Source organism: Carcharhinus amblyrhynchos, chromosome 29 (assembly GCF_965287045.1).
Source record: "Carcharhinus amblyrhynchos chromosome 29, sCarAmb.v2.hapA, whole genome shotgun sequence".
Lineage (NCBI taxonomy): Eukaryota > Metazoa > Chordata > Chondrichthyes > Carcharhiniformes > Carcharhinidae > Carcharhinus > Carcharhinus amblyrhynchos.
In genome coordinates, this window is record NC_137352.1 from 2,098,938 (window position 1) to 2,125,886 (window position 26,949).

General features: G+C 41.9%; 1 protein-coding gene across 2 annotated transcripts in view; it reads right to left on the minus strand.

Moving 5' to 3' along the window:
* Window positions 1–26,949, minus strand: part of cbl (Cbl proto-oncogene) — a 226,718-nt gene that overhangs the window by 106,825 nt on the left and 92,944 nt on the right. For both annotated transcript variants that reach the window (XM_080214614.1, XM_080214613.1), the window contains exons 3-4: window positions 18,256–18,402; window positions 4,588–4,744 (exon numbers count right to left, since the gene is read on the minus strand). In XM_080214614.1, the coding sequence (XP_080070740.1) occupies window positions 4,588–4,744; window positions 18,256–18,402 (304 nt within the window). The remainder of the gene's footprint in view (window positions 1–4,587; window positions 4,745–18,255; window positions 18,403–26,949) is intronic.

Genomic DNA, 26,949 nt, shown 5'->3' on the forward strand with positions numbered 1-26,949 from the left:
CATTAACAAGATTTTAGGATCCATTATTAAAGATGAGATGACGGACTACTTGGAAGTGCATGATAAAATAGGACTGAGTCAGCACAGCTTTGTCAAGGGAAGGTCATGACAAATCTGTTAGAATTCTTTGAGGAGATAATGAGAAAGTTAGATAAAGGAGAACCAGTGGAGATGATTTATTTAGATTTCTAGAAGGCCTTTGACAAGCTGCCACATAGGAGACTATTAAATAAATTAAGAGCCCATGGTAAGGGTAAGATCCTGGCATGGATGGAGGATTGGCTGACTGGCAGAAGGCAGAGAGTAGTGATAAAGGAGTCTTTTTCAGGATGGCAGCCAGTGATGAGTGGTGTCCCTCAGGGGTCGATGCTGGGGCCACAATATACATTAACGATTTGGAAGAAGGAACTGAAGGCACTGTTGCTAAGTTTGCAGATGATACAAAGAGACGTAGAGGGATAATTAGTATTGAGGAAGCAGGAGGGGCTGCAGAAGGACTTGGACAGATTAGGAAAGTGGGCAAAGAATGGCAGATGGAATACAATGTGGAAAAGTGTGAGGTTACGCACTTTGAATGGAGGAGTGGAGGCATAGACTATTTCCTAAATTGGAAAATACTTAGGAAATCAGAAACACAAAGGGACTTGGGAGTCCTTGTTCAAGATTCTCTTAAGATTAACATTTAGGTTTAGTCGGCAGTTAAGGAGGCAAATGCAACGTTAGCATTCATGTTGAGAGAGCTAGAATACAACAGCAGGAATGCATTTCTAAGGCTGTACAAGGCTTTGGTCAGAGCCCATTTTGAGTATCGTGAGCAGTTTTGGCTCCATATCTAAGGAAGGATGTGCTGGCCTTGGAAAGGGGTGGTTCACAAGAACAATCCCTGGAATGAAGAGCTTGTCGTATGAGGAACGGTTGAGGACTCTGGGTCTGTGCTCGAAGTTCAGAAGGATGAGGGGAGATTTTACTGAAACTTACAGATACTGCAAGGCCTGAATAGAGTGTACGTGGAGAGAGTGTTTCCACTAGCAGGAAAAACTAGAACCAGAGAGCACAACCTCAGGCTAAAGGGATGATGCTTTAAAACAGAGACGAGGAGGAATTTCTTCAGCCAGAAAGTGGTGAATCTGGGGAACTTTTTGCCACAGAATACTGTGGAAGCCAGATCATTGAGTGTCTTTAAGACAGAGATACCAAGGTTCTCGAGTAATAAGAGGATCAGTTTGATCAAGCAGATGCAGCACGGATTCGTGAAGGGGAAGTCGTGTTTAATTAATTTATTGGAATTCTATGAGGATGTGACTAGTGCGGTAGACAGAGGGGAACCGGTGGATGTGGTGTTTTTTTAGATTTCCAGCAGGTGCCTCACAAAAGGTTGCTGCAGAAGGTTAGGGTACACGGAATTGGGGGTAAAGTGATAGCGTGGATTAAGAATTGGTTATCTAACAGGAAGCAGAGAGTTGGAATCAATGGGCACTATTCTGGTTGGCAGGTGGTGACTAGTAGCGTGCGCAGGGCTGGGGCCTCAACTGTTTACCATTTACATAGACGATCTGGAGGAGGGGGCTGAGCGTAGGGTAACAAAATTTGCTGACGACACGAAGATGAGTGGAAAAGCAAATTGCGTGGAAGGAGCAGAAAGTCTGCAGAGAGATCTGGATAGGCTGAGTGAGTGGGCGAGGACCTGGCAGATGGAGTATAACATTAGCAAATGTGAGGTATCCACTTTGGTAGAAATAATAGTAGGAGGGATTATTATTTAAAGGGTGAAAAGCTGCAGCATGCTACAGTGCAAAGGGACCTGGGGGCCCTTGTGCACGAATCGCAAAAACTCAATCTGCAGGTGCAGCAGGTGATCAAGAAGGCAAATGGAATGTTGGCCTTTATAGCGAGGGGGATAGAATATAAAAGCAGGGAGGTCTTGCTGCAACTGTACAGGGCACTGATGAGGCCGCAACTGGAGTAGTGTGCAGTTTTGGTCCCCTTATTTGCGAAAGGATATATTGGCCTTGGAGGGAGTACAGAGAAGGTTCACCAGGCTGATACCAGAGATGAGGGGGTTAGCTTATGAGGAGAGATTGAATAGACTGGGCCTGTACTCAGAGTTTAGAAGGCTGAGGGAGTATCTTATTGAGATATATAAGATAATGAAGGGGCTAGATAGGGTAGCGGTAGAGAGATTCTTCCCGCTTAGAAAGGAAAACAGAACTAGAGTGATTGCCCGTTGAAGTGGTGGAGGCTGCCTCGCTAAATATTTTTAAGACGCGGGTTGATGGGTTTTTGATAAGAGAGGGGATTAAGGGTTATGGGGAGAAAGCGGGAAAGTGGAACTGAGCAGCGACAGATCAGCCATGATCTTATTGAATGGCAGGGCAGGCTCGAAGGGCTAGATGGCCTACTCCTGCTCCTATTTCTTATGTTCTTAAGGAGGGGGGACACTTTAGAACGGAGTTGAGGAGGAACTTCTTCACTCAAAGGGTGGTGAATCTCTGGAATTCTCTACCCATTGAAGTGGTGGAGGGTAACCTCGTTGAATATATTTAAGTCAAGGGTAGATAGGTTTCTGATAGACAAGGGAATTAAGGGTTATGGGAAGAAAGCGGGAAAGTGGAACTGATCCACTTCAGATCAGCCACGATCTTATTGAATGGTGGGGCAGGCTTGAAGGGCTAGATGGCCTACTCCTGCTCCTATTTCTTATGTTCTTAGGATCAGGGGTTATGGGGAAAGGCAGGAGAATGAGTATGAGAGAAATATCAGCCATGATTGAATGGCAGAGCAGACTCGATGGACCAAGTGGCCTAATTCTGCTCCTGTGTCTTATAGTCATCAAATGGTTTGGGTCATTTACATGTAGAATAATGGATGCCTTGCAGTGAGGTACAGATTGTCACAAACATAAGTTTCAGAGAATACAGAAGATATTTGCATAGACTTTTACAGCATAGAAATTGTCAACTCGGTCCAACTGTCCCATGCTAACGTTTATGCTCCACATGAATCTCCTCCCATGTTACTTAATTTCACCCTACTGGCATATCTTTCACTTCTATCTCTGTCTCTTGTACCTACCTTGCTTTTCTGTAACATCTATATTAAACATCTCAACCTCTTCTTCTGATAATGAGTTCTAGATTCTAAATATTATCATCAAGGTTAAAAAAATTCTGAGCTCCACATTAATTTAATTAGCAAATATCTTTTATTTATGGCACTTCATTTTGGAGTCTCCATATGTGAACATGTTCTCTACATCTACTTCTTCATACCCGTTCATACTTTTCAGCACCTCCATCAGGTCAGCCTCAGTCTTTTTCTCTTCTCCAGCGAAAAAAAACTTAGTTTGTTTGGTCTTTCTTGATTGTTGCATCCTCTCAATTCTGGTTTCATCTCTGTAAATCTTTTTTTTACACTTTAACAACACTGCACAAAATGTCTGTGAATTTCTATTATACGCTATTCCTGATTTTTTTAGATTCGAGTCTATTTTTGTGCTGACAGCGTGAATAATTGTGAACATCCCATACTTTAATGAAATTAGACACAATACAAGAGTACCGACTCTCAAGTTTATAATAGAAAAACAGTTTGCAATTCATAAGCAAAAACTTCCATGGCCTGCAGATGTATAAAATCTAATCATAGTCGGATGCACAAACTGACTTTATTTTAGCTTTCATTAGACATGTACAATTACCTGCTGAGGGTTGATCTGCATTTATTTGAAACCAGGGGCAAACTGAAACAAATATCCTTAAGGAAATGCATTTCATGTTTCATAATTTCATCCTTCATTCTTGCAAAAGTGGTTCATTGCTTAAGGAAGTCATTAATTTATAGGACTTCTCTGTTCACTCAACCGATTAATTTTATCTGATTAAAGATGCAGGTTCCTGTATTCTCTACTTCCTAACCACAGCTTCCACAAACACCGCTCTCCCCCAAACCCATGCTTTGGCAAGTATCAACTCTAGCTGAGGTACACGTCAACAGGTACCTTACCCAAGTGCCTATCCTTTATGCCTGAATACAAAAAGCAAGTGGCAACAAGCCACCCGACTATGAGAGCATCACAAATCAGATTCTGGTCTCAACAGATACAGATATATTTTCTACAATGGTCACCAGCTAGCATTCAGGGGCAGGTGCTGCCTGTTCTGATTGTGGGGTCTGTCTCCAAGTGTAGCAGACAAATGTCACCTGGCTTGAGAGACCAATGGGAACCGACAGCAAGTAACCACTCCAGTAGGTAGATCAGTCTCTCGGGCAGAATACATCTGGAAGCCAAGTGGCAAGTATCTAAAAACTGGAGTAACTGCAAACCCCTGTATATAGTTTCTCTTATTCAACAAATGCCTTTTGTTCCTAATGAAGCCGGAAGTATCCTGATGACACCAGAAATGCCACTACGTAGCACTCCACCTCAATGGCCCAAAGGTGCTGGAATTAAATGCAACCTTCCAATTCCTGTCTGCATACATAACCCTGTTTTTTTTTGGTCAAAATTATTTTGTACAACGCCTTTATCCACTAGTTCACTAGATGAGTCGCCCACTCATACTTATGGTCACATATTGATGCGCTTACCTGAAAAAGTCGAGTAAAAATGTCAAACTCAAAGACGGAGATGAAGTCATTACACGTCAGATCAATCGTAGATTTCAAGGCCATGGCCTCCAGACCAGAGGTAATTGGATGAACGTCATGCAAGGCTTGTCGAAAAACCTTCCAGTGAACAATCGTCCTGACATAGGGGGAAGACACAATCAGTTATCACACAAATTACAAAATGAAATTGTACAGAATACAGCAGGTTCTACCCTAGCATACCACCTCTCTGATTTACCACAAGTATGCCTTAATTTGCAAGATACAATGTTGCCAGGAATCTTGAGTAGCTGTCTCCCAACAGCACCAGTAAGTCCATTTTATTGTTTTGTGAGAGGGGATTAAGGGTTATGGGGAGAGGGCGGGAATGTGGAACTGAGCCACGACAGATCAGCCATGATCTTATTGAATGGCGGGGCAGGCTCGAAGGGCTAGATGGCCTGCTCCTATCTCTTATGTTATGTTCTTATGTTCTTAAGCAATAAAATGATATTTACGCTATTTTCAACAGTAGTGCAGCTGACAGTGGACAAGCAGTTCTCCTGCTGTCAATCTGTACAGTATAAATGACTTTATCCTTGAAGAACCACTATTGTTGCATTGTTGACCCACAAAATTATGCCTGTGAGTACTTGCTCCTAACAACAATGCTATAAAACAATGAGGAAACTTGAAAAAGATGGAAAAGGGAAGAAACTTGTGGAAAGTAAACATTCTCCACACAAACATGTTCCACAATGTACAAACCACCCTCAGTTCCTAGGTCAATAAACAAACCATGCTTCGTAAGCACGCCTGAGAATCATCAAGTTGGGGTGGCACAGTGGTTAGTACTGCTGCCTCACAGCTGCAGGAACCCAGGTCCAATTCTGGCCTTGGATGACTGTGTGGAGTTTGCATGTTCTCCCTATGTCTGCGTGGGTTTCCTTCCACAGTCCAAAGATGTGCAGGTTCAGTTAATTGGCTATGCTAAATTACCCTTTAGTGTCCCAAGATATATAGGTGAGGGAAATTAACGGGTTAAATACATGGAGTTATGGGGATAGGGTATGGGTAAGATGCTCTGTCAGACAGTCAATGCAGTCTCGATGAGCTGAATGGCCTCCTTCATAACTAAGGATTCTATAAGTTACATTTTAACATTTCCCTTCCCTCCTCCCTCTGAGGAAATACATGACCTGTCTACAATTATTCACTGTAAAATTGATGACAGAAAGTTATAACTTGCTTTGTAAAAAACACTGACCACCTACAATGATCCTATATCTTGCTAACTTGCTGCAGAATGTAGTGGAGCTCCAAAACATTGAATAAGTGAATTTTAAAGGATAGGTCACATCCAACTTTGTAGTTAAATACAAAAACAAATAGAGGTTCCATGTTCAACTCCCAAGCACTAGCTCATTTAGCTCATCTCTATGGAACAGCAATTGCAACATGCTAGACTGACCCTCAGCACCCAACATGATGGAAAATTGGCACTGGTTACCAGTTCTGACTGATTCTAATGATGCCTGCTAGATATGCATGGACCTCGGGTGGATAAGGACCTGGGTTGATTGTGATGTCCACCACAGTCACAAAGTCTGCTAGCACTCACTGCGCAAGCTGACATAATGAATGACCACTTGGTTTCTGGTATTTTGACTGTGCGTTAGTGATGGCAGACAGGCAAGGGTAGAAAAATCAATGGAGAAACGGTTATTTCCAATAAAATGTCATGCAAAAAGTAGACTTGGCTATACTAATTCACGAGCTGGAGTTGACATTATCGTATAGCACATGTCAGCACAAACATATACAAGAAATATCAACATCTACCGTTCAAAAATGGGAGCTGTGCAATTAGCCAAGTGTTTCAACTTGCAGAAACATCAGCCTAGATTAAACCATATCACACAGGACAACGCAGAACAACAGCAGCTGAGAAGGAAGCACAATCATTTAAGTTTTCAATGGTTCAAGTAACTATTTGCACCAGATATCAACTTCATTGTGTTTGGGTCACAGACTAATTGAAGCCACTTTTTCTTTAAAAAAAATTCAGAGGCAGATGCTTTTTATATTTTAGCTACCAATGCCCAATCTATACACACAATTTACAGCTGTAAAGTATTTTCCACTGTTCAATGATCTTAACATGGAATAATTATGAGCTCAGTCAGTATGCAGCAGCAAACAACACAGCACCATCAAAAGTCAATACAATAACTTGCTGAATAACAAATCCTATGAGGAAAGGTGCAAAACTGAACTAGGCTGGGTAATAAAGCAAACCATGGTAAACAACATGGAAGTCAGGGAAAAAAGTTACAGATTAGTAACAATAGTGAAATTAGTTTGAACGTGAAACTTTTTTAAAAATCTACAATAAAGGTCAGGGAGCTAAGAATTACACTGACAGCTAATTTAAGATTGTCTGTCAGTCGGGCTCACAGTAAGCGTATTTGCATGCACTAGAAGCTACATACGTTAACACTCAGGGCTCTCTTCTTTACACGCAAAAAGAACATGTACACACATTTCTGTGCTCCTTGCAGCTGACCATTCCTCAGGACAATGCCTCTGCCATTCATTTTGATCATGGCTGATCATCAAATTCAATATCCTCATCACCCCCCTCCCTTCATATCCCTTTAGTCTCTGGAGCTATATCTAATTTCTTCTTAAACAATGTTTAGGTCTCAACTACATTGTGGTAGCGAATTCCACACATTCATCACCTTCTGAATGAAGAAATTTCTCCTCACCTCAGTTCTAAAAGGTTTAACCCTTGTTCTCAAAATATGATCTTTAGTTCTAGACTCTCCCGCTATTGGAAACATTTTTTTCTGAATCTACCCTTTCTAACCTTGTTAGAATTTTATAAGTGTTGATAAGATCCCCTCTCACTCTTCTAAACTCCAGTGAATATAATCCTAATCGACTTAGTCTCTCCTCATGACAGACCTGCCATCAGCCTGGTAAACCTTCACTGTACTCCCTCTTGTCGCAAGAACATTTTTCCTCAGATAAGAACACCAAAACTGCACACAAACCTGTAAGATATTGAAGTTAAAAAAAAGCTGGAAAATCTCAATAGGTCTGACAGCATCTGTAAGGAAAGAAAAGAGCTGACGTTTCAAGTCCAGACAACCCTTTGTCAAAGCTTTTACTTTGCTGAGATTTTCCAGCATTTTCTCTTTTGGTTTCAGACTCCAGCATCCACAGTAATTTAAGTTACTGAAGTTAATGGTCCTAGGTAGAGAAAGAGAATCTCAGTGCTATATGACTGTCCTGTTGTCAACCCAAGCTATATGGGGGTGGAGGTTCAATTTCAAACAATGAGATCTTCTAGCTGATTGATTTGGAGACTTTTTTTTAATATTTTCATCTTTCTGGTTCTTATTTGGGAAAACAGCATCTGGGAATCAAGCTCTCTGAATCATTATGTTCACACAGGTTTAGTTACTCTAGGGCAGATTCAGGCCAACACCATCTGTGTGTCTACGTACAAGTGCAAAGAGTTCCAAATTTTAACAAGCATCAATGTAAATAGTGAGTAGTGATGAGTTTTTGGGCATCTCTGACTCTGGTCAACCAAACAAAATGATGCATGTTAACCAAATGTTAACATTGGGAACTCTGTCAACACACAAATGTGTTGATAGCAGCACACTACAATCGGACCAAATTTAAAAATTCCCAATTTAAATTCCATATATAGGCAAAGCACAATAAGCTGAATATTAACTTGAGCCAAATGCCATCATTGACACTGGAGAAGAATGTGAAACCAGAACAAACATTCCTGTAACAGCTGAACTGGTATGATATACCCAAATGAAGAAACTGCAAGCAGCACTGCATTAACAATAAAGATAAAGACAGATCCACTAAATCTATTGCTTTGAATAGAAGCTGCATTTGCTGATGTCAAGATGCAACTCGGGTCCTGCATACAGCAAAGTAGGTCCTTAAATATTCCATTCAGTGTTTATGTCCTGACATTAAGCAGCATCAGTAGGGAAAGTAAAAGTGGCATACACAATTCCAAGTCATAAAATTTAGCTGTTCAGCAAAGTACTTCCGTCCACAAGTATCAATCTTAATAACACCCTTTCAACAGAGCGTGGGTGGAGACGCATTCCAATCAAAACAAAATTCACTCTATATCCAAAGGTCGAATGTTGTATCTGTCACCATGATGTCTCCAAATCATGGCATACTTTCTGCTGGTGCTTTGTTGGATTATTTTGATCATTTCTAGAAATATTTTTAAAATGTGCCTCTATATAATGCCTTTCAAGGCCTAAAGGTGTCCCAAAGCACTTTACTGTCAATAAAGGGCTAAAGTGTAGTTATTGTTGTAATGTAAGAAATGTCACAAGCAATTTGCATACAGCAAGCCTCCCAAGTGGCAATGACGAGGTAGACTGTGTTACTGATAAGAACATAAGAAATAGGAGCAGGAGTAGGCCATCCAGCCCCCCGAGCCTGCCCTGCCACTCAACAAGACCATGGCTGATCTGTCGCTGCTCAGTTCCACATTCCCGCCCTCTCCCCATAACCTTCAATCCCCTCTCTTATCAAAAACCCATCAACCCACGTCTTAAAAATATTTAGCGAGGTAGCCTCCACCACTTCAACGGGCAGAGAATTCCAGAGATTCACCACCCTTTGAGTGAAGAAGTTCTTCCTTAACTCCGTTCTAAACCGTCCCCCCTTTATCTTGAGGCTGTGCCCCCGAGTCCTACTGTCCTTTCTGAGCAGGAAGAGTCTCTCCACCTCTATCCTATCCATCCCATTCATCATCTTATACGTCTCAATGAGATCTCCCCTCATTCTTCTAAACTCTAACGAGTACAAGCCTAATTTATTCAGCCTCTCCTCATAGCTTAACCCCCTCAACTCCAGCATCAGCCTAGTAAACCTCCTCTGCACTCCAAGGCCAAAATATCCTTGCGTAAGTACGGCGCCCAAAACTGCACAGTACTCCAGCTGTGGCCTCACCAATGCCCTATACAGCCGCAGCAAGACCTCCCTACTTTTATATTCAATCCCCCTCGCTATGAAGGCCAGCATCCCATTTGCCTTCCTGACCACCTGCTGCACCTGCAAGCTGGGTTTTTGCGACTCATGCACAAGGACCCCGAGGTCCCTCTGCACCGTCGCCTGCTGCAGTTTTTCGCCACGTAAGTAATAATCCTTCCGACCATTATTCCTACCAAAGTGGACCACACCTCGCACTTGCCAACATTAAATTCCATTTGCCAGTTCCTGGCCCATTTGCCCAGCCTATCTAGATCTTTCTGCAGACTCTCCACACCCTCTGTGCAATTTGCCGTTCCACCAATCTTGGTGTCATCAGCAAATTTCGACACCATACGCTCGGTTCCCTCCTCCAGATCATCTATATAAATGGTAAATAGCTGAGGCCTCAGCACTGACCCCTGGGGCACTCCACTAGTCACCAACCGCCAATCCGAATAGCACCCATTGACCCCCACTCTCTGCCTCCTATTTGACAACCAATCCTCTATCCACGCTAACAGCCTCCAACTCCATGTCCCCTGACCTTATGCAATAACCTCTTGTGAGGTGCCTTGTCAAACGCCTTCTGAAAATCAAGATATTGGTTGAAAATAAATGTCATACATACAACAGATCCCAGAATCTATCCTCTTTGATTTTATATGGTTTACAACATGATTATTTAGGTACTGATAATTAAACACTGAAAGCTGCTGTCACAGATTCTAGCGCTCTACTTTTAGATTATGACCAGATATGCCTATGTAATTAAGATTATAATTGGGTTAATTACTGTTAAACACATAGCTAAAATAGTTATTTGCAATGACCACACAGCACTATTGCATAGGATTATCGGCCATTTATATGATTGTAGTTATCAACTTCAAAAATCTCACATTGCTTCCAGTCTGTCAGCATAAAGAGCCCCTGCCATAAAAACAATTTCTCTTAGCTCCCTATGGTCAGTATGACATCAGCTAAAGACCAAATGTCTCCTTAACAAGCATAAAACTGCATGGACAGTTCTAGCAGATGCTACTTATTTCAACCTTTTGCATATTAGGTTGTCAATACCCCTGTTCAATTTACAAATTCTGAATTGCTGCAAGTACACAAGAATGGTTAAACAACGGCCACTAGACCCAACAAGCCCATCTATTTCTGACTGATGTTAATTCCACAAAATTCTCTCACTGCGTCACTCAATCATTTGCTCCAAAAACAATTTGTTTTTTGAACCCATTTACCTTGTCCCCTCAAAAGGTCTTCACCAGTAAGCAAAAGTCTGTATTTGTAAAAGTTAGTTCATTGTCCTTCATTTCTTCCAACTTCCTGTTTTCTTTAAATTTCCAGTCCCCTTCTCCACAAAGAAAAAATTGCTTGGATTAACTCTGACAACTACCATTATAAATGTTGAAATTTTTAGGTCACCCATAAGAATCCCCCTGAGAAAAAGGAGAACAAGCTTCTTTTCTTAACTTTTCAATACAGCCAATACCAAAACTCTTCTTGTCCATTGACCACTCTATCATGGTCAGCATATCTTTCTTTTAATTGCCTTTAGAACTGTACATATAATTTGGAGTCTGACTAACTCCCCTTAAAGTTATGGATAACTTCCAAATTTGGTTTTGTGACTACACTGTTACTTTGAAGCTCCCCCAAAGCTTGTAGAAATATCATTACCAGTCCACTATATTCAATCACTTAATGAACAGGTCTCATTTCCACATTAGTACAGGAAATTTAGGGCATTTTACCTCACATTCATGGAATTTCTTTTGATAAATAGGTTTAACAGATACAAAAGTGAACAAATAAAAAAAAACTCATTCAGAAGTTAAAATACTAAAAAGATCTTTATAATCCTGGGGGAGAGCAGTATTTCAGCTTGTATGTTTTAATATTTTTTTGTTTGGCATCTCTGCACTTTTACAGATCCATAAACAAACAGCTATTGTTTGTGACTATAAGGTTCTGTTTCATAAATGAAGGACTCAAAATTAAGTCGTGGACTGCTAAAGAAAGATTAATACATGTTGTGAAGGGACGGTGAGAGTGGGAGTGCAGCTGGTCTGATGAATCAGTACATGCTCTGTGCTCCCACACCCAGGAAGCTGCTGGTGCAAGCTGTTTAACAACTGCTTCCAAACAAACATTCATGTGTAAGGTACAACACACACATTTTCTGTTTCTACCACGCTGGTGGGCAGTTTTTAATGCGAAACAATGACTTTTGTCAGTTACTAGAGCTGATAGCTAATGGTTTTTCACTCCTCTGAATCAGAAGGCCATAAGTTCAAGTCCCACTCCAGGACTTCAGCATATAATTTATACTAATACTTCAGCACACTGCTGAGGAGTTCTGCACAGTCAGGTGCTTTATTTTTATTTTGGATGAGGTATAAATCAAGGCCACTTCAGTCTTTTTAAAGTTTTAAGTTTTGGGTTTAAAAAATTTGGCCGACACAGTGACAAGTATTGGTGCCTCAGAGCGCAAGGGACCCAGGTTCAATTCTGGCCTTGGGTGATTGTGAAGTTTGCACATTCTCCCGGTGTGTGCATGGGTTTCCTCCCACAGTTCAAAGATGTGCATGTTTGGTGAACTAGCCATGGTAAATTGCCCCTTAGTGTCCTAAGGTTGTAGGGGTTTTAGTAATGTAAATGCATGGGGTTATGGAGTTAGGACAGGGGAATGGCCGGGTAAGATGTTTTGTTGGAGAGCCAGCGCAGTCTCAATTCTTTGAGGTAACAAGCAGGTTAAACAAAGGAGAGTCAGTGCATGTTACTTACTTGGATTTCCAGGAGGCTGCCATGTAAGATCCCACAATGTTAGAGGCAAGGGACTAGCATAAATAGAAGTTTGGCTGACTAGCGGAAAGCAAAGAGTGGAGATGAAAGGGTCCTTTTCAGGATGGCAGCAGTGACTAGTGGAATTCCGCAGAGATCAATGTTGCGACCACAACTTTTCGCTTTATACACCAATGATCTGGATGAAGGAACCAAGGACATTGTGGCTAAATTTGCTGATGATATGAAAATAGGTGGAGGGACAAGTAGTTTTGAAGAGACTGGTAGGATGCAGAAGAACTTGGACAGGTTAGGAGAAAGGGCAAATAAGCAGCAGATGGAACAGAAACACAGAAATATATAAAATACGTGGAGTAGGACAGTCAGCCCTTTAAGCTTGCAGCATCATTTGGTATGATCATGGCTGATCATGCACCTTCAGCATCCCACTCCGCTTTCTCTCCGTACCCTTTGATCCCTTTAGCCACAAGGGCCACATCCAGCTCCCTCTTGAACGTATCTCATGAACTGATCCCAACAGCTTTCTGTGGTAGAGGTTCACAACTCTGAGTGAAGAAGTTCTTCCTCATCTCAGTCCTGAATGGCTTACGCCTTATTCTTAGATTATGACCCCTAGTTCTGCACTTCAACAACATCGGGAACATTCTTCCTACATCCAGCCCGTCCAGTCGCGTCCCATCAGGATTTTACACGTTTCTATGAGATCCCCTCTCATTCTTCTAAATTCCAGTGAGTACAAGCCCAGTCTATCCAGTTTCTCTTCATATATCAGTCCTTCCATTCCAGAAATCAGTCTGGTGAATCTTCGCTGGACTTCCTCAATAGCAAGAATGTCCTTCCTCAGACCAGGAGACCAAAACTGCACACAATACTCAAAGTGTGACCTCACCAAGGCCCTGTACATCTGCAGCGTGACATATTTACTTCTATACCCAAATCATCTTGCTATGAAGGGCAGCTTGCCATCAGTTTTCCTCACCATCTGTTGTAACTGCATGCCAACCTTCAGCAACTGTTCCGCATGATACCCAGGTCACGTTGCACTTCCCCTTTTCCTAAACTGCTACCATTCAGATAATAATCTTCCTTCCTGTTTTTGCCACCAAAGTGGATAACCTCACATTTATCTACATTATATTGCATTTGCTAAGTATTTGCCCATGTCACCCTGCAGCCTCTCATCATCCTCCCCATAGCACACACTGCCACCCAGCTTAGTGTCACCTGCAAATTTGCAGATATTGCATTCAGTTCCTTTGTCCAAATCATTAATGTATACTGTGAATAGCTGGGGTCCCAGCACTGAACCCTGCAATACTCACTAGTCACTGCCTGCACTCTGAAAAGGACCTGTTTAGTCCCACTCTCTGCTTCCTATCTGCCAACCAGTTCTCTATCCACGTCAATACACTGCCCCCAGTACCATGAGCTTTAATCTTGCTCACTAATCTCTAACATGGGACACTGTCAAAAGCCCTTTAAAATCCAGATACACAACATCCACTGGTTCACCCTTGTCCACTCTACTGGTCACCTCCTCAAAAACGTCCACAAGATTCGTCAAGCACGACTTCCCTTTAGTGAGTCCATGCTAACTTGGACCAATCCTGTCACTGCTTTCCAAATGCTCATATTACATTCTTATTAATTGAATCAAGCATTTTCCCCACCAGCAATGTCGGGTTAACCGGTCTATAATTCTCCATTTTCTCTTGCTCTCCATTTTTAAAAAGTGGGGTTACATTAGTTATCCTCCAATCTACTGGAACTCTTCCAGAGTCTATGGACTGCTGAAAAACGATCACCAATATATCAAGTATTTCTAGGGCCACTTCGTTGAGCTTCAGGCCCTGAGGACTTATTGGGTTTTAATCCCAGCAATTTCCCCAATACAATTTCCTGACTAATAAGGATTTCCTTTAGTTCCTTCTTCACGCTAAATCCTCTGGAAGGTTATTTGTGTCCTCCTTAGTGAAGGGAGAAGCAAAGTATTTGTTCAGCTGGTCTGCCATCTCTTTGTTGCCCATTATGAGTTATAGAACATAGAGCATAGAGCATAACAGCACAGTACAGGCCCTTCGGCCCTCAATGTTGTGCCGAGCTATGTCCAATCCCAACTTCAAGCTATCCCACTCACTATAATTTTGGTGTGCTCCATGTACCGCTTGAAAGTTCTTAAAGTGTCTGACTCCACTATCACAGCAGGCAGTCCATTCCACACCCCAACCACTCTCTGGGTGAAGAATCTACCTTGGACATCCCTCCTATATCTCCCACCATGAACCTTATATTTATGCCCCCTAGTAACAGCTACATCCACCCGAGGAAATAGTCTCTGCACATCCACTCTATGAATCCCTTTCACCATCTTATAAACCTCTATTAAGTCGCCTCTCATCCTCCTCCGCTTTAAAGAGAAAAGCCCCTCAACCTTTCCTCATAAGACCTACCCTCCAAACCAGGCAGCATCCTGGTAAATCTCCTCTGCACTCTCTCCAATGTTTCCACATCCTTCTTATAGTGAGGTGACCAGAACTGAACACAATATTCCAAATGTGATCTCACCAACGTCTGGTATAGTTGCAGCATAACCCCATGGCTCTTAAACTCAAACCCCCTGTTAATGAACGCTAACACACTACAAGCCTTCTTCACTGCTCTATCCACTTGACTGGCAACCTTCAGAGATCTGTGGATATGAACTCCAAGGTCTCTCTGTTCTTCCACATTCCTTAGAGCCCTGCCGTTGACCCTATAATCTGCATTCAAGTTTGTCCTACCAAAATGAATCACCTCACATTTATCAGGGTTAAACTCCATCTGCCACTTTTCAGCCCAGCTCTGCATCCTATCAATGTCTCTTTGCAGCCTACAAGAGCCATCCACCTCATCCACTACTCCACCAATCTTGGTGTCATCAGCAAATTTACTAACCCACCCTGCAGCCCGCTCTTCCAAGTCACTGATAAAAATCACAAATAGCAGAGGTCCCAGCACTGACCCCTGCGGTACACCGCTGGTAACTGCCTCCAGTCTGAAAATTCTCCTTCCACCACCACCCTCTGTCTTCTATGATACAGCCAGTTAATTATCCAGTCGGCCAAATTTCCTTCTATCCTACACATCCTTATCTTCTTCATGAGCCTACCATGGAGAACTTATCAAACGGCTTACTAAAATCCATGTGTACAACATCAACCGTGCTACCTTCGTCCACACACTTAGTTACCTCCTCAAAGAATTCAATCAAATTTGAGAGGCAGGACTTACCCCTCACAAAACCGTGTTGACTATCCCGGATTAGACTGAATCTTTCCAAATGGTCATAAATACTATCTCTCAGGGCCCTTTCCATTAACTTACCAACCACCGATGTAAGACTAACTGGCCTATAATTACCAGGGTCATTCCTATTTCCTTTCTTGAAAAAGGAACAACATTTGCCACTCTCCAGTCCTCTGGCACTATCCTTGTGGTCAGCGAGGACTCAAGGATCAAAGCTAAAGGCTCCGCAATTTCATGCCTTGCCTCCCAAAGTATCTTAGGATGTATCCCATCTGGCCCAGGGGACTTATCCACCCTCAGGTTTTTCATTCAATTCTAACTGGAAGGGACCTACATTTGTCTTCACCAGTCTTTTTCTCTTCACATAGCTACAATACTACTTGGGAAACTGACAAGTTATGCACTTTGGTAGGAAGAAGTGGTGTAGACTATTTTCTGAATGGGGGGAGAATTCAAAGTCAGAAGCACAAAAGGACATGGGAGTCCTAGCTTAGGATTATCTTAAGGTTAACTTGCAGATTGAATTGGTGGTCAGGCAGGGAAATGCAATGTTAGCATTCATTCTGTCAACGCCCAGTCTTGGATGGGGACTGAGGATGTCAGGGGAGCTTTTGTCTTGTGAAACATCCCTGAACAGGCAGAGAGGAGATGACCTGCGACCCTGTGGTCCGATCTAAACTTTTAAAAAATGTCAAGAATCTTACATATCTGATGGATTTAAGCATTGTTGCAATAATACTCCTGATCAGTATGAGGAGAACTGCAGGTTTTGACATTTGGTCTAAGTGCTTGGCTGAGGAACCAATAGTGGGAAGCTTCTATTTGTGTGATTATGACTGAATGCCACTAAGTCAGAGTCCTGCCTAAAAGTTAGAATCGATATGAAGGGTAATTTCTTTAGCCAGAGGGTGGTGAATCTATGGAATTCATTGTCACAGAAGGCTGTGGAGACCAGGTCATTGATTATATTTAAAGCAGAGATATATAGGTTCTTGATTGGTAAGGAGATCAGAAATTATGAGGAAAAGGTGGGAGAATGGGGTTGAGAAACTTTTCAGGCATGATTCAACGATGGAGCAGACTCAAAGGTCCTCCTTCCACTCCAAAGATATTTTTAAAAGGCTAAAGATCAAGACACATTGATGTTATTTGATGCTAATTTATCAAAATGCTATGAATATGTTAATTTTATGATCTTATATTGGCTAGAGTGCTTACCTGTTTATCGTTGCCACAGAGTGATAGGAAAATGCTCACAATTCTAAATAGGTGGTAAGGTTTAGACAATAGCTAGATGTGGCAGAGGTGAAAAGAAAATATCCCTGGGGTTTGTCTTGAATTTAGTTATTATAAAGAATAGCCCTGGATTTGGTAGAGCTATGACAGAGATCCAGTTTTATTTGTATTAAGGAGTGATTTTGATAGAACCAGTAGGTGCTTTAGGTTCAATGGTAATGGCTGCTGAAGTCTGGTAGTTCTGAGAGTAAACTATGTATGGACCACAGTGTTTGGGGGATAGGGAGTAGCACTGATGATGAAGTGAAAGCAGAGAACTTGGGTCAATAGCAAGAGCTTGAAAAGGCGGATAGGACAAAACAAAAAGAATGTATTTACAGTCCGGATAGTTGCACGAAACACTGAGCAACAAGGAACTGGGCAAAGTAACTAGTAGGAAAATGGGATAGGCATTTGGAGCAAGAGCTTGTAGAAGTGATTTATGAGTGGCAATGATAACAAAAGAATAGAAAAAAATATTTGTTCTCAGAACATGAGCTAACAGAAGACAAGAAGGTATGGGTACAAAAATAGAGAGATTGGATAGAGTGAGCTTTAGCGGGTAAGAGTAGGGCATGGTCTGTGGGTGGGAAGAGGTAGAGAAAGACGTTTTCGTTTTAAAATTCTGAGTTTCCAGAGGTCCATACAGTTGAAGCAAAGTGGTCAAGGGTCTGAGCGGGGGGTTGTGAAACAACAGTTTAACGAATGCAAAGTTCAACAGTAACCTGCCTGCTGTGATTAGAATACAGAATTCTACATGATGCTACACCCAAGAACTTAAAACACTGATGCACATAAACCAGGAGATTGATTATAGTAAAAGCCAGGGAAAAACATACATCAAAGCTCTTTGGCTTGCACTCATCAGACACTTCACAAAAATATCAGTGTGAAGGAGAGAACAACTATTTATACTGGGAAAGAAGTGAATACAGAATGGTTGGCAATTGATCAAGGAGTTACCATGAAGAATTCACTAGTTGATGGTAACAGATAACTGCCAATCATTCTTTGAAATTTAAACCAAACAGCTTCACCCTGATTGGACAAAAGATTTCCCTGGGAATGAATCAGCAAATGGCTGTCATTTATACTGGTATACTTGCAAAGCATTCTGATGAGTGCAAGATGAAAAGTTTCAACATTTCTCTTTCTTCAGCAACACTCAAGTTCTGTATTACTAAACAACTATTAAAAGCGAAGGCTAATTTTCTTGAAGTGGGAAAATCGGGATGTTATTACCATGCTGAGGAAACTTACTTTTCTCCAAATGCTTTCCTCCAGAAATCTGCTGCATCTGCTTTTGTGATCCTGAAGGTGTCCCCCTGGAACACTCCATTTTGGAATATAGCTTTCAGCTCTGCTAACATGTGACTGAATATCAGTGACAGTTTGGTCAAATGCCGTCTGCAAGGAGAGAGAAAAGGTTCAGAGCAGAGCAAAGAAGAAATATTTTAACTAAACAGTAACATTTGTAACCAAAGTATTATAGTCATAAAGGGTTTACAGCATGGAAACAGGCCCTTCAGCCCAAATTGTTCATGCTGCCCAATTTTTAACCACCAAGCCAATCCCAATTGCCCACATTTGGCCCATATCCCTCTATACCCAACTTACCCATGTAACTGTCTAAATGCTTTTTAAAAGACAAAATTGTACCTGCCTCTCCTACTGCGTCTGGCAGCTCGCTCCAGACACTCACAACCCTATGTGTGAAAAAAATTGCCCCCTGGACATTTTTGTATCTCTCACCTTAAACCTATGCCCTCTAGTTATAGAATTCCCTACCTTTGGGAAAAGACATTGACAATCTACCTTATCTATGCCCTCATTATTTTCTAGACGTCTATAAGATCACCTCTAAGCTGCCTATGCTCCAGCGAAAAAAGCCCCAGTCTATCTAGCCTCTCCTTATAACTTAAACCATGAAAGCCCAGTAGCAGAATAAATCTTTTATGCACACTTTCATATATTTAATACATAAAATCTCTTTAAGCTTACCAAAAGGACAAATTTGTGGTGAATGTAAATAAAAGCTTTTATTAAAAAAAAACAAGGATAACAACTCCCAGTAATGATTTGCAATTTTTCTTTTCACCAATGTTATTGCCTCACCTTGCAGGTACAGTTAGTTTGTCCACAAGACTTACTATTTTTGTTGGCAGGGCTAAACACATAACAACCACAACAAAGCTCAAACTTGTGTTTAACCAACATGCACACATGCATTTTCAGGAGAATGAACAGCATTGCAAACAAGATCAGGCATCCTGGCCAATTTTTCCTTTCCTAACTTTCAGTGTTGAATCCAATTCCAGTATCCCAATCACTGCCCCAGCTGAGATTAACCAACTTAGCACAAAGTGAGTCTGAAAATCCTTATTATCAAGCATCAAGTTGGATAAGTCACCGGGACCGGATGGGATGTACCCCAGGCTACTGTGGGAGGCGAGGGAAGAGATTGTAGAGCCTCTGGCAATGATCTTTGCGTCATCGATGGAGATGGGAGAGGTTCCAGAGGATTGCAGATGTGGTTCCTCTATTCAAGAAAGGGAATAGAGTTAGCCCAGGAAATTATCGACCGGTGAGTCTAACCTCAGTGGTTGGTAAGTTGATGGAGAAGATCCTGAGACAGGATTTATGAACATCTGGAGAAGTATAGTATGATTAAAAATAATCAGCACAGCTTTGTCAAAGGCAGATTGTGCCTTACGAGCCTGGTTGAGTTTTTTGAACATGTGATTAAACACATTGATGAAGGAAGAGCGGTAGTTGTGGTTTATACGGACTTCAGAAAGGTGTTCGGTAAGGTATCCCCATGCAAAGCTTATTGAGAAAGTGAGGGGGCATGGGATCCAAGGGGACATTGCTTTTTGGATCCAGAACTGGCTTGCCCGCAGAGGTAGAGTGGTTGTAGATGGGTCTTTTTCTGCATGGAGGTCAGTCACCAGTGGAGTGCCTCAGTGATCTGTTCTGGGACCCTTGCTGTTGGTGATTTTTAGAAATGACCTGGATGAGGAAGTGGAGGGATGGGTTGGTAAGTTTGCTGATGATGCAAAGGTTGGAGGTATTGTGGATAGTTTGGAGGGATTGCAACGAGACACAGAATGGATGCAAGACTGGGCGGAGAAGTGGCAGATGGACTTCAACCTGGATAAGTGTGTGGTGGTTCATTTTGGCAGGTCAAATAGGATGAAGGAAAATAATATTAAGGGTAAGACGCTTGACGGTGTGGAAGATCAGAAGGATCTTGGGGTCTGGGTTCATAGGACTCTCAAATCAGCTTCGCAGGTAAAGGATGTGGTTAAGGCGGCGTATGGTGTACTGACCTTCATCAGTCGTGGAATTGAGTTTAAGAGTCGGGAGATAATGCTGCAAGACCCTGGTCAGACCCCACTTGGAGTACTGTGCTCAGTTCTAGTCACCTCATTACAGGAAGGATGTGGAAGCCATTGAACGGGTGCAGAGGAGATTTACAAGGATGTTGCTTGGGTTGGATGGCATGCCTTATGAGGATAGGTTGAGAGAGCTCGGTCTTTTCTCCTTAGAGAGACCTAATAGAGAGGTGACCTAATAGAGGTGTATAAGATGTTGAGAGGTATTGATCAAGTGGATCCTCAGAGGCTTTTTTCCCAGGGCTGAAATGGCTGCCACAAAAGGACACAGGTTTAGGGTGCTGGAGAGTAGGTACAGAGGAGATGTCAAGGGTAAGTTTTTCACTCAAAAAGGTGGTGGGTGCGTGGAATCGGCTACCAGCGGTTGTGGTGGAGGTGGAGGCAGAGGCAGGTTCAATAGGGTCTTTTAAGAGACTTCTGGATGAGTACATTGGACTTAGTAAGATAGAGGGTTATAGGTAAGCCTAGTAGGTTGAGATATATTCAGCACAACTTGTGGGCCAAAGGGCCTGTTGGTGCTGTAATTTTTCTATGTTCTATCTTTGAAAAAGAGTAGGAGCATTGATCGATTTAACACAAACTTATTTGCAATATCCTTCACAGAAGTGAAGAAAGTTTTATTTAAATAATTAGTATCATGCAAAATCCCAAAATTAAACTGAATAAGTAAACACTTATGGGTTGTCAAAGGGCAGCTTTAATATGTGGCAAAGTGTAAGAAATGACATACAAAAAGAGTATAAATAAAAACAAAATGCTGGGAAAACAACGTCTGGCATGATGTATAGTGAGAGAAACAGAGTTAATAGCTTCAATATTTATGAGGAGGCAGGAAAGAGGTGAAAGGTGGAGGAACTGCAGAATTTAATGGCAGAACCTAATTTGAATTTTTTCCCTCCATTTCCTGCCAGGGCAGCAGGCCAGATTCAGGTTGGCTGGCTGCCAGGCAGGAAAGCCTGCAGTACATGGCCGCTATCACGAATTAAAGAACAGGGGAGAGACCAGCAGGGAGGGGAGGATGGGGAAAACCATGGAAGTAATTCATGAGGTCATGTGGTGGGGGTGCTGTTCAATCACAGGAATGGGTGGAGCAACATGCAATGTTTGTTCGGTTGAGGTGGAGGGGGACACTCCTGCTTCTTGTGTCCACAAGCAGCACTGGAAAGGCACTTACCAACTACTGTTAGCAGTTCTCATTTCCCTTTACTTGTTGGTATCCCGAACCTTGGAAACCTGGTTTAAAACTATTAATTTCAAAAACTGCTAAAATCTGAGGCATGCAATCTAATTCTGTATCCTCTGGAGTTAAAATTACCCTCACCACCTCCAACGTTTCAAACGCTCAGAAGTTACTTCTGTTTCTCTTCCATGCTACCAAATAAACCTGACTACGTACTGTGCCTACCCCAGTTCAACACCAGCAACTCCACATCTTTCTATACCTGCAGCCTAATCTACTGAGTGTTTCCAGAATTTTCTGTTTTTACTTCAGATTTCCATACTAAAATATTGTGCTTTTGTTTTTGGCAAAGTACATATTAACCTTCTGCTTCCTTTTTTAAAAACTTCCATCTTTGACTCCACTCTTTGAGAACATACCTTAATCAGTTATTTGTACAACATCTCAAGCATATATCTCCTTACAATTAATAGCATTAAATCTTGAGGTTGCTTTCCTATGGCCACTGTCCGATTAATTTGGCTGCACATCAGATACTAATTATTTATCCATCAAGGAATTTCAGTATTAGGAAAGTAGCAAAATGCTCTTTGAACCACTGAGACTTATGACATTCGGGAAGTTGTATTGTTAAACTGAGAAATAAACATTTCAAACTTATGGAATAAATACAATGTATTTTCATCTCATATTATGCAGATAGATTTCAGCTGGACACAGACACAGTTTTGTTAGAAATTGAGCCCTGAAAGAACACGCAGTGCGCATTCAATCAATGGACTGAAGCCACACAATCCACAGTCCAGTCACATTTCACGCAGAATGACTTCCATTGCTTTCTGCATATTATCACAACACAAATAGAACACTCGGGAGGTTTTAGATTATTGGCTGAGTGACAAGCCTCTGTACAGAGTGCCATTCACTTGCCCTTTTTAAAGTAGAGCTTGCACTGCAGTCATTTTGATTTTTGTGGACAAAAGAAACAATGCAAAACTAACCTAATCTTTGATAGCCTTGAAGATCAACTAATGTTAAAGACAGTGACAGACAATTCAGTCAATACCAGCTGCACATAGAGCTAGTACTAACAGAGTTTAGGAAACTTTAAATACGTCATTATTATATGTTAGCACTTCAGCTCAAGGCAGGGAATAGAGTACAGTGAACTTAATAATCAAAGAGCTGTTTTACTAATTATTTCTCTCCCTCCTTCGTCTTCTGAAGGCACAAAATTCACAGAGTGCTGGCAAAATTCTGAAATATTGCCCAAGCTGTCACTAGTCATGGTACAGCCCTGTCAACAAAAGCCAGCCAGCTATTTGATCAAGGTGAGGGAAATGAGGAAGAGACCTTAATGAGCCTATTTCTTTACTCAAAACACTTTCCAACAGTCCCTAACCCATAGATGTTGAGGTCAGTTGCCATGTCCCCAGTGCCATCCAAGGCGAGGTCAATTAACTCAGCATGGACTTGATATCAAACATTGGGTCTTCTGATATATACGGATTAGTCAGATAGTGCTTTCACCCAACAGACTTCAAAAATTTACAAGCAGGTTAAGCTTGTCTAGCTTTCCCTTAAAATGTACCTATACTATTCACGTGAACCACTCTATTGGTAGCGAGTTCCATTTTCTCATCATTTTACAGTTTAAAAAAAGCTTTTTTTCTGAATTCTCTGTTGAACCACCTTGTATCGATGGCCTCTAGTTATGTCCTTCCCCAAAAATGGAAACATTCTCTGTGTATCCATGCTATCAGAGCCGTTCATAATTTTAAATACCTCTGTTAGGTCACCCCTCGGCCTTCTATTTTCAAAAGGAGAGAATCCCAGCCTGTCAATTTTTTTTTACGTTCAAAATTACATTTTTTTTTGCAGAGACTCGATTCTGATAAACTGAGGGCAACCAGCTGAAGCTGTTGGGCCTTGATCTCTTCGTCCTTTCTAGTAAGCTTTGAGCCCGATTTGCTAATAGAGACCATTCAGAGGCATACTTATTGCGAACAGAAATCTTTTAGAACATAAATTCTGTTCAACACCACTGTGTCCAGAGGAACAACCAAATAAACTGGTTGCAACTTCAAACAGGATCAGGACAAAGATGTGTTGACTGATGGGTATTCATAATGACACCGGCAAAGCGAAGACACCGGCAAAGCGAAGACACCGGCAAAGCGAAGACACCGGCAAAGCGAAGACACCGGCAAAGCGAAGACACCGGCAAAGCGAAGACACCGGCAAAGCGAAGACACCGGCAAAGCGAAGACACCGGCAAAGCGAAGACACCGGCAAAGCGAAGACACCGGCAAAGCGTGATGGTGCAAGTACAATAAAATTAACTCCTTTATTAAACTCAAGAAAGCCTCTTGAGCACATACACAGTTAAACACAGAATTGGCAAGTATATCCTTTCAAGTTAAAAAACGCTGCTATAATCAAACAAGAGGTGAGAAAAGAGGGGAGTCATTTGACCCTGCCTACCGTGGTGGTAATACCTACTTTTGAGTTCTAGTCCTTCAGAAATAAAGCTAAGTGCTTGATTAACTTTATTTTATGGCCTTGCCAACCTGTGATGTAATTGGTGCATATGTACTCTACAATCCCTTTGTTACTTGAACCCCTGGACTTGCATTTTTAATGAGTAATAAGTAACCTTCCTACCAAATAGACTACATCACATTTAGTTGTTATACTTAATTTGTCAATTATTTGACCCTTCTGTAAGTTTACAAATATCCTCCTATGATTTGTTGCATTACTTGTCAACACAGACTGTGCATCTCCCCATCACTTACTCGTGCTTAAATGACTAAGAAGTTGATAAAGAAAGGAAGGATAGAATATGAAGCTAAACTAGCACTAAATATAAAAAAGGACAGTAAGAGTTTTTACAAATATATAAAGAGGAGGAGGCTGGCTAGAGTGAATGTTGGACCCTTAGAGGATGAGAGGGGGGATTTAGTGGTGGGAGATGAGGAAATGGCTGAGGCCTTAAATAAGTTTTTTGCCTCAGTCTTCGTGGAGGAGGACATGAATAGTTTGCCGGATATTAAAGATAGAAGGATGGTAGGAGTTGAGGGCCTGAATGCGATTACTGTCACTAGAGAGGTAGTGCTTGATAGACTAACGGGACTGATGGTGGACAAGTCCCCAGGGCCGGATGGAATGCATCCCAGGGTTCTGAAGGAAATGGCAGAGGTGATAGTGGATGCCTTAGTGATTATTTACCAAACTTCGCTGGATTCCGGGGAAGTGCTGGAAGATCGGAAAACAGCTAATGTTACGCTGCTGTTTAAAAAAGGCTGCAGACAAAGACAACGTCTGCAGTTGGAAAAATGCTTGAATCCATCATCAAAGAAGAAATAGTGAGGCATCTGGAAAGTAAAAGCAGGGAGGTCTTGCTGCAACTGTACAGGGCACTGGTGAGGCCGCAGCTGGAGTACTGTGTGCAGTTTTGGTCACCGCACATGCGCAAGGATATTTTGGCCTTGGAGGGAGTGCGGAGGAGGTTCACTAGGCTGATACCAGAGATGAGGGGGTTGGACTATGAAGAGAGACTAAATAGACTGGGTCTGTACTCGTTGGAGTTTAGAAGGATGAGGGGGGGATCTTATGGAAACGTATAAGATAATGAAAGGGATGGATAGGGTAGAGGTAGAGAGATTCTTCCTGCTCAGAAAGGACAACAGGACTAGACGGCACAGCCTCAAGATAAGGGGGGTGCAGTTTAGAACGGAGTTGAGGAGGTACTTCTTCACTCAAAGGGTGATAAATCTCGAATTCTCTGCCCGTTGAAGTGGTGGAAGCTACCTCGCTGAATATATTTAAGTCACGGGTAGATAAGTTTTTGACAGGCAAGGGAACTAAGGGTTATGGGGAGAAAGCGGGAAAGTGGAACTGATCCACTTCAGATCAGCCATGATCTTATTGAATGGCGGGGCAGGCTCAAAGGGCTAGATGGCCTACTCCTGCTCCTATTTCTTATGTTCTTATGTTCTTATATTCTTGTTATCTCAGCAAAAGTTCTACTCACCCCTACCAAAATTAGTTTTGATAAGATTCACTATCTTTTTTTAAAAAGTTGCAAGTGGCCCCAGGAAAGCAAAGACCAGCAAGTTTCAACCCATTGTGGATAAATTTATAGAAACCCATACTAAAGACAAAATTTATTACATGGGGAGAAACAAAATCTTAAAAGAAAATCAATAGGGGTTAATGAGTAGAGGCCTTGCCAATCTAAATTTCTGGTTGTCTTTAAGGGCATGATTAAGATGCTTAATAGGGGTAAGGCAGTAGATGTGATGTTCTCGAATTTGGGTAAGGCCTTTGGTACAATTCTTCAGAAAAGGTTTTGTGCTGAAAATATGAATCAGTTACAATATTTTAATATGTTTAATATGGGCAAGCAATTTGTTGACTTATAGGGCCCAGAGGATGGTGGGACATGGATAATCATCAGCCTGTTACCAGTGGGGTCCCAATGGGGTCTGTTTTGAGACCCCATTGGTTCAGTACCTTCATAAATTATCTGGAGTTAGAAGCCACAGGCAGTATAGCTTCATGTCATCTGCATAACTAGGTTTCAGATGTATACAAAAAAACAAAAATCAGGAAAGCCCAGTCAAATAAATAGAAAAAGATACACAAAAGCTAACAAAAAGGGTTTGGGGATGCTTGATAATTAACTGAAGATATCACAGCAATGCTTAGCGGCTGTGAGTAATGCAAATCAATGTTGAGGTGTCTAAAAATGCCACGATTGGGGCAAAATAACGAGATAAGCTTGCCATTTTATAAATCATTGGTGCTATGGTGTAGATTTCTGGTCCCCACAGTACAAAAAGAATATTGCAACAATTATCCTTATCTGAGGGAGGATGTCCTTGCTATAAGGGAGTACAGCAAAGGTTTACCAGGCTGTCATGTGAGTGTACTTTTAAGAAAGGTTTTTTGAAAAATTAAGCAGCTTAGAGCTTCAGTGACATCATGGGGGACAGGGGTGCAGCTAAGCTGCGGCAGTCAGCAGAAAGGGCTTTTAGTTTTGTTTGTGGCAGTCAGGTAATAGGAATTGGGGGTAGGGTGTTAGCATGGATAGAGGATTGGCTGTCAAATAGGAGGCAGAGAGTGGGGGTCAATGGGTGCTATTCGGATCGGCGGTTGGTGACTAGTGGAATGCCCCAGGGGTCAGTGCTGGGGCCTCAGCTATTCACCATTTATATAGGTGATCTGGAGGAGGGAACCGAGTGTATGGTGTCGAACTTTGCTGATGACACCAAGATTGGTGGAACGGCAAATTGCGCGGAGGGTGTGGAGAGTCTGCAGAAGGATCTAGATAGGCTGGGCGAATGGGCCAGGAACTGGCAAATGGAATTTAAT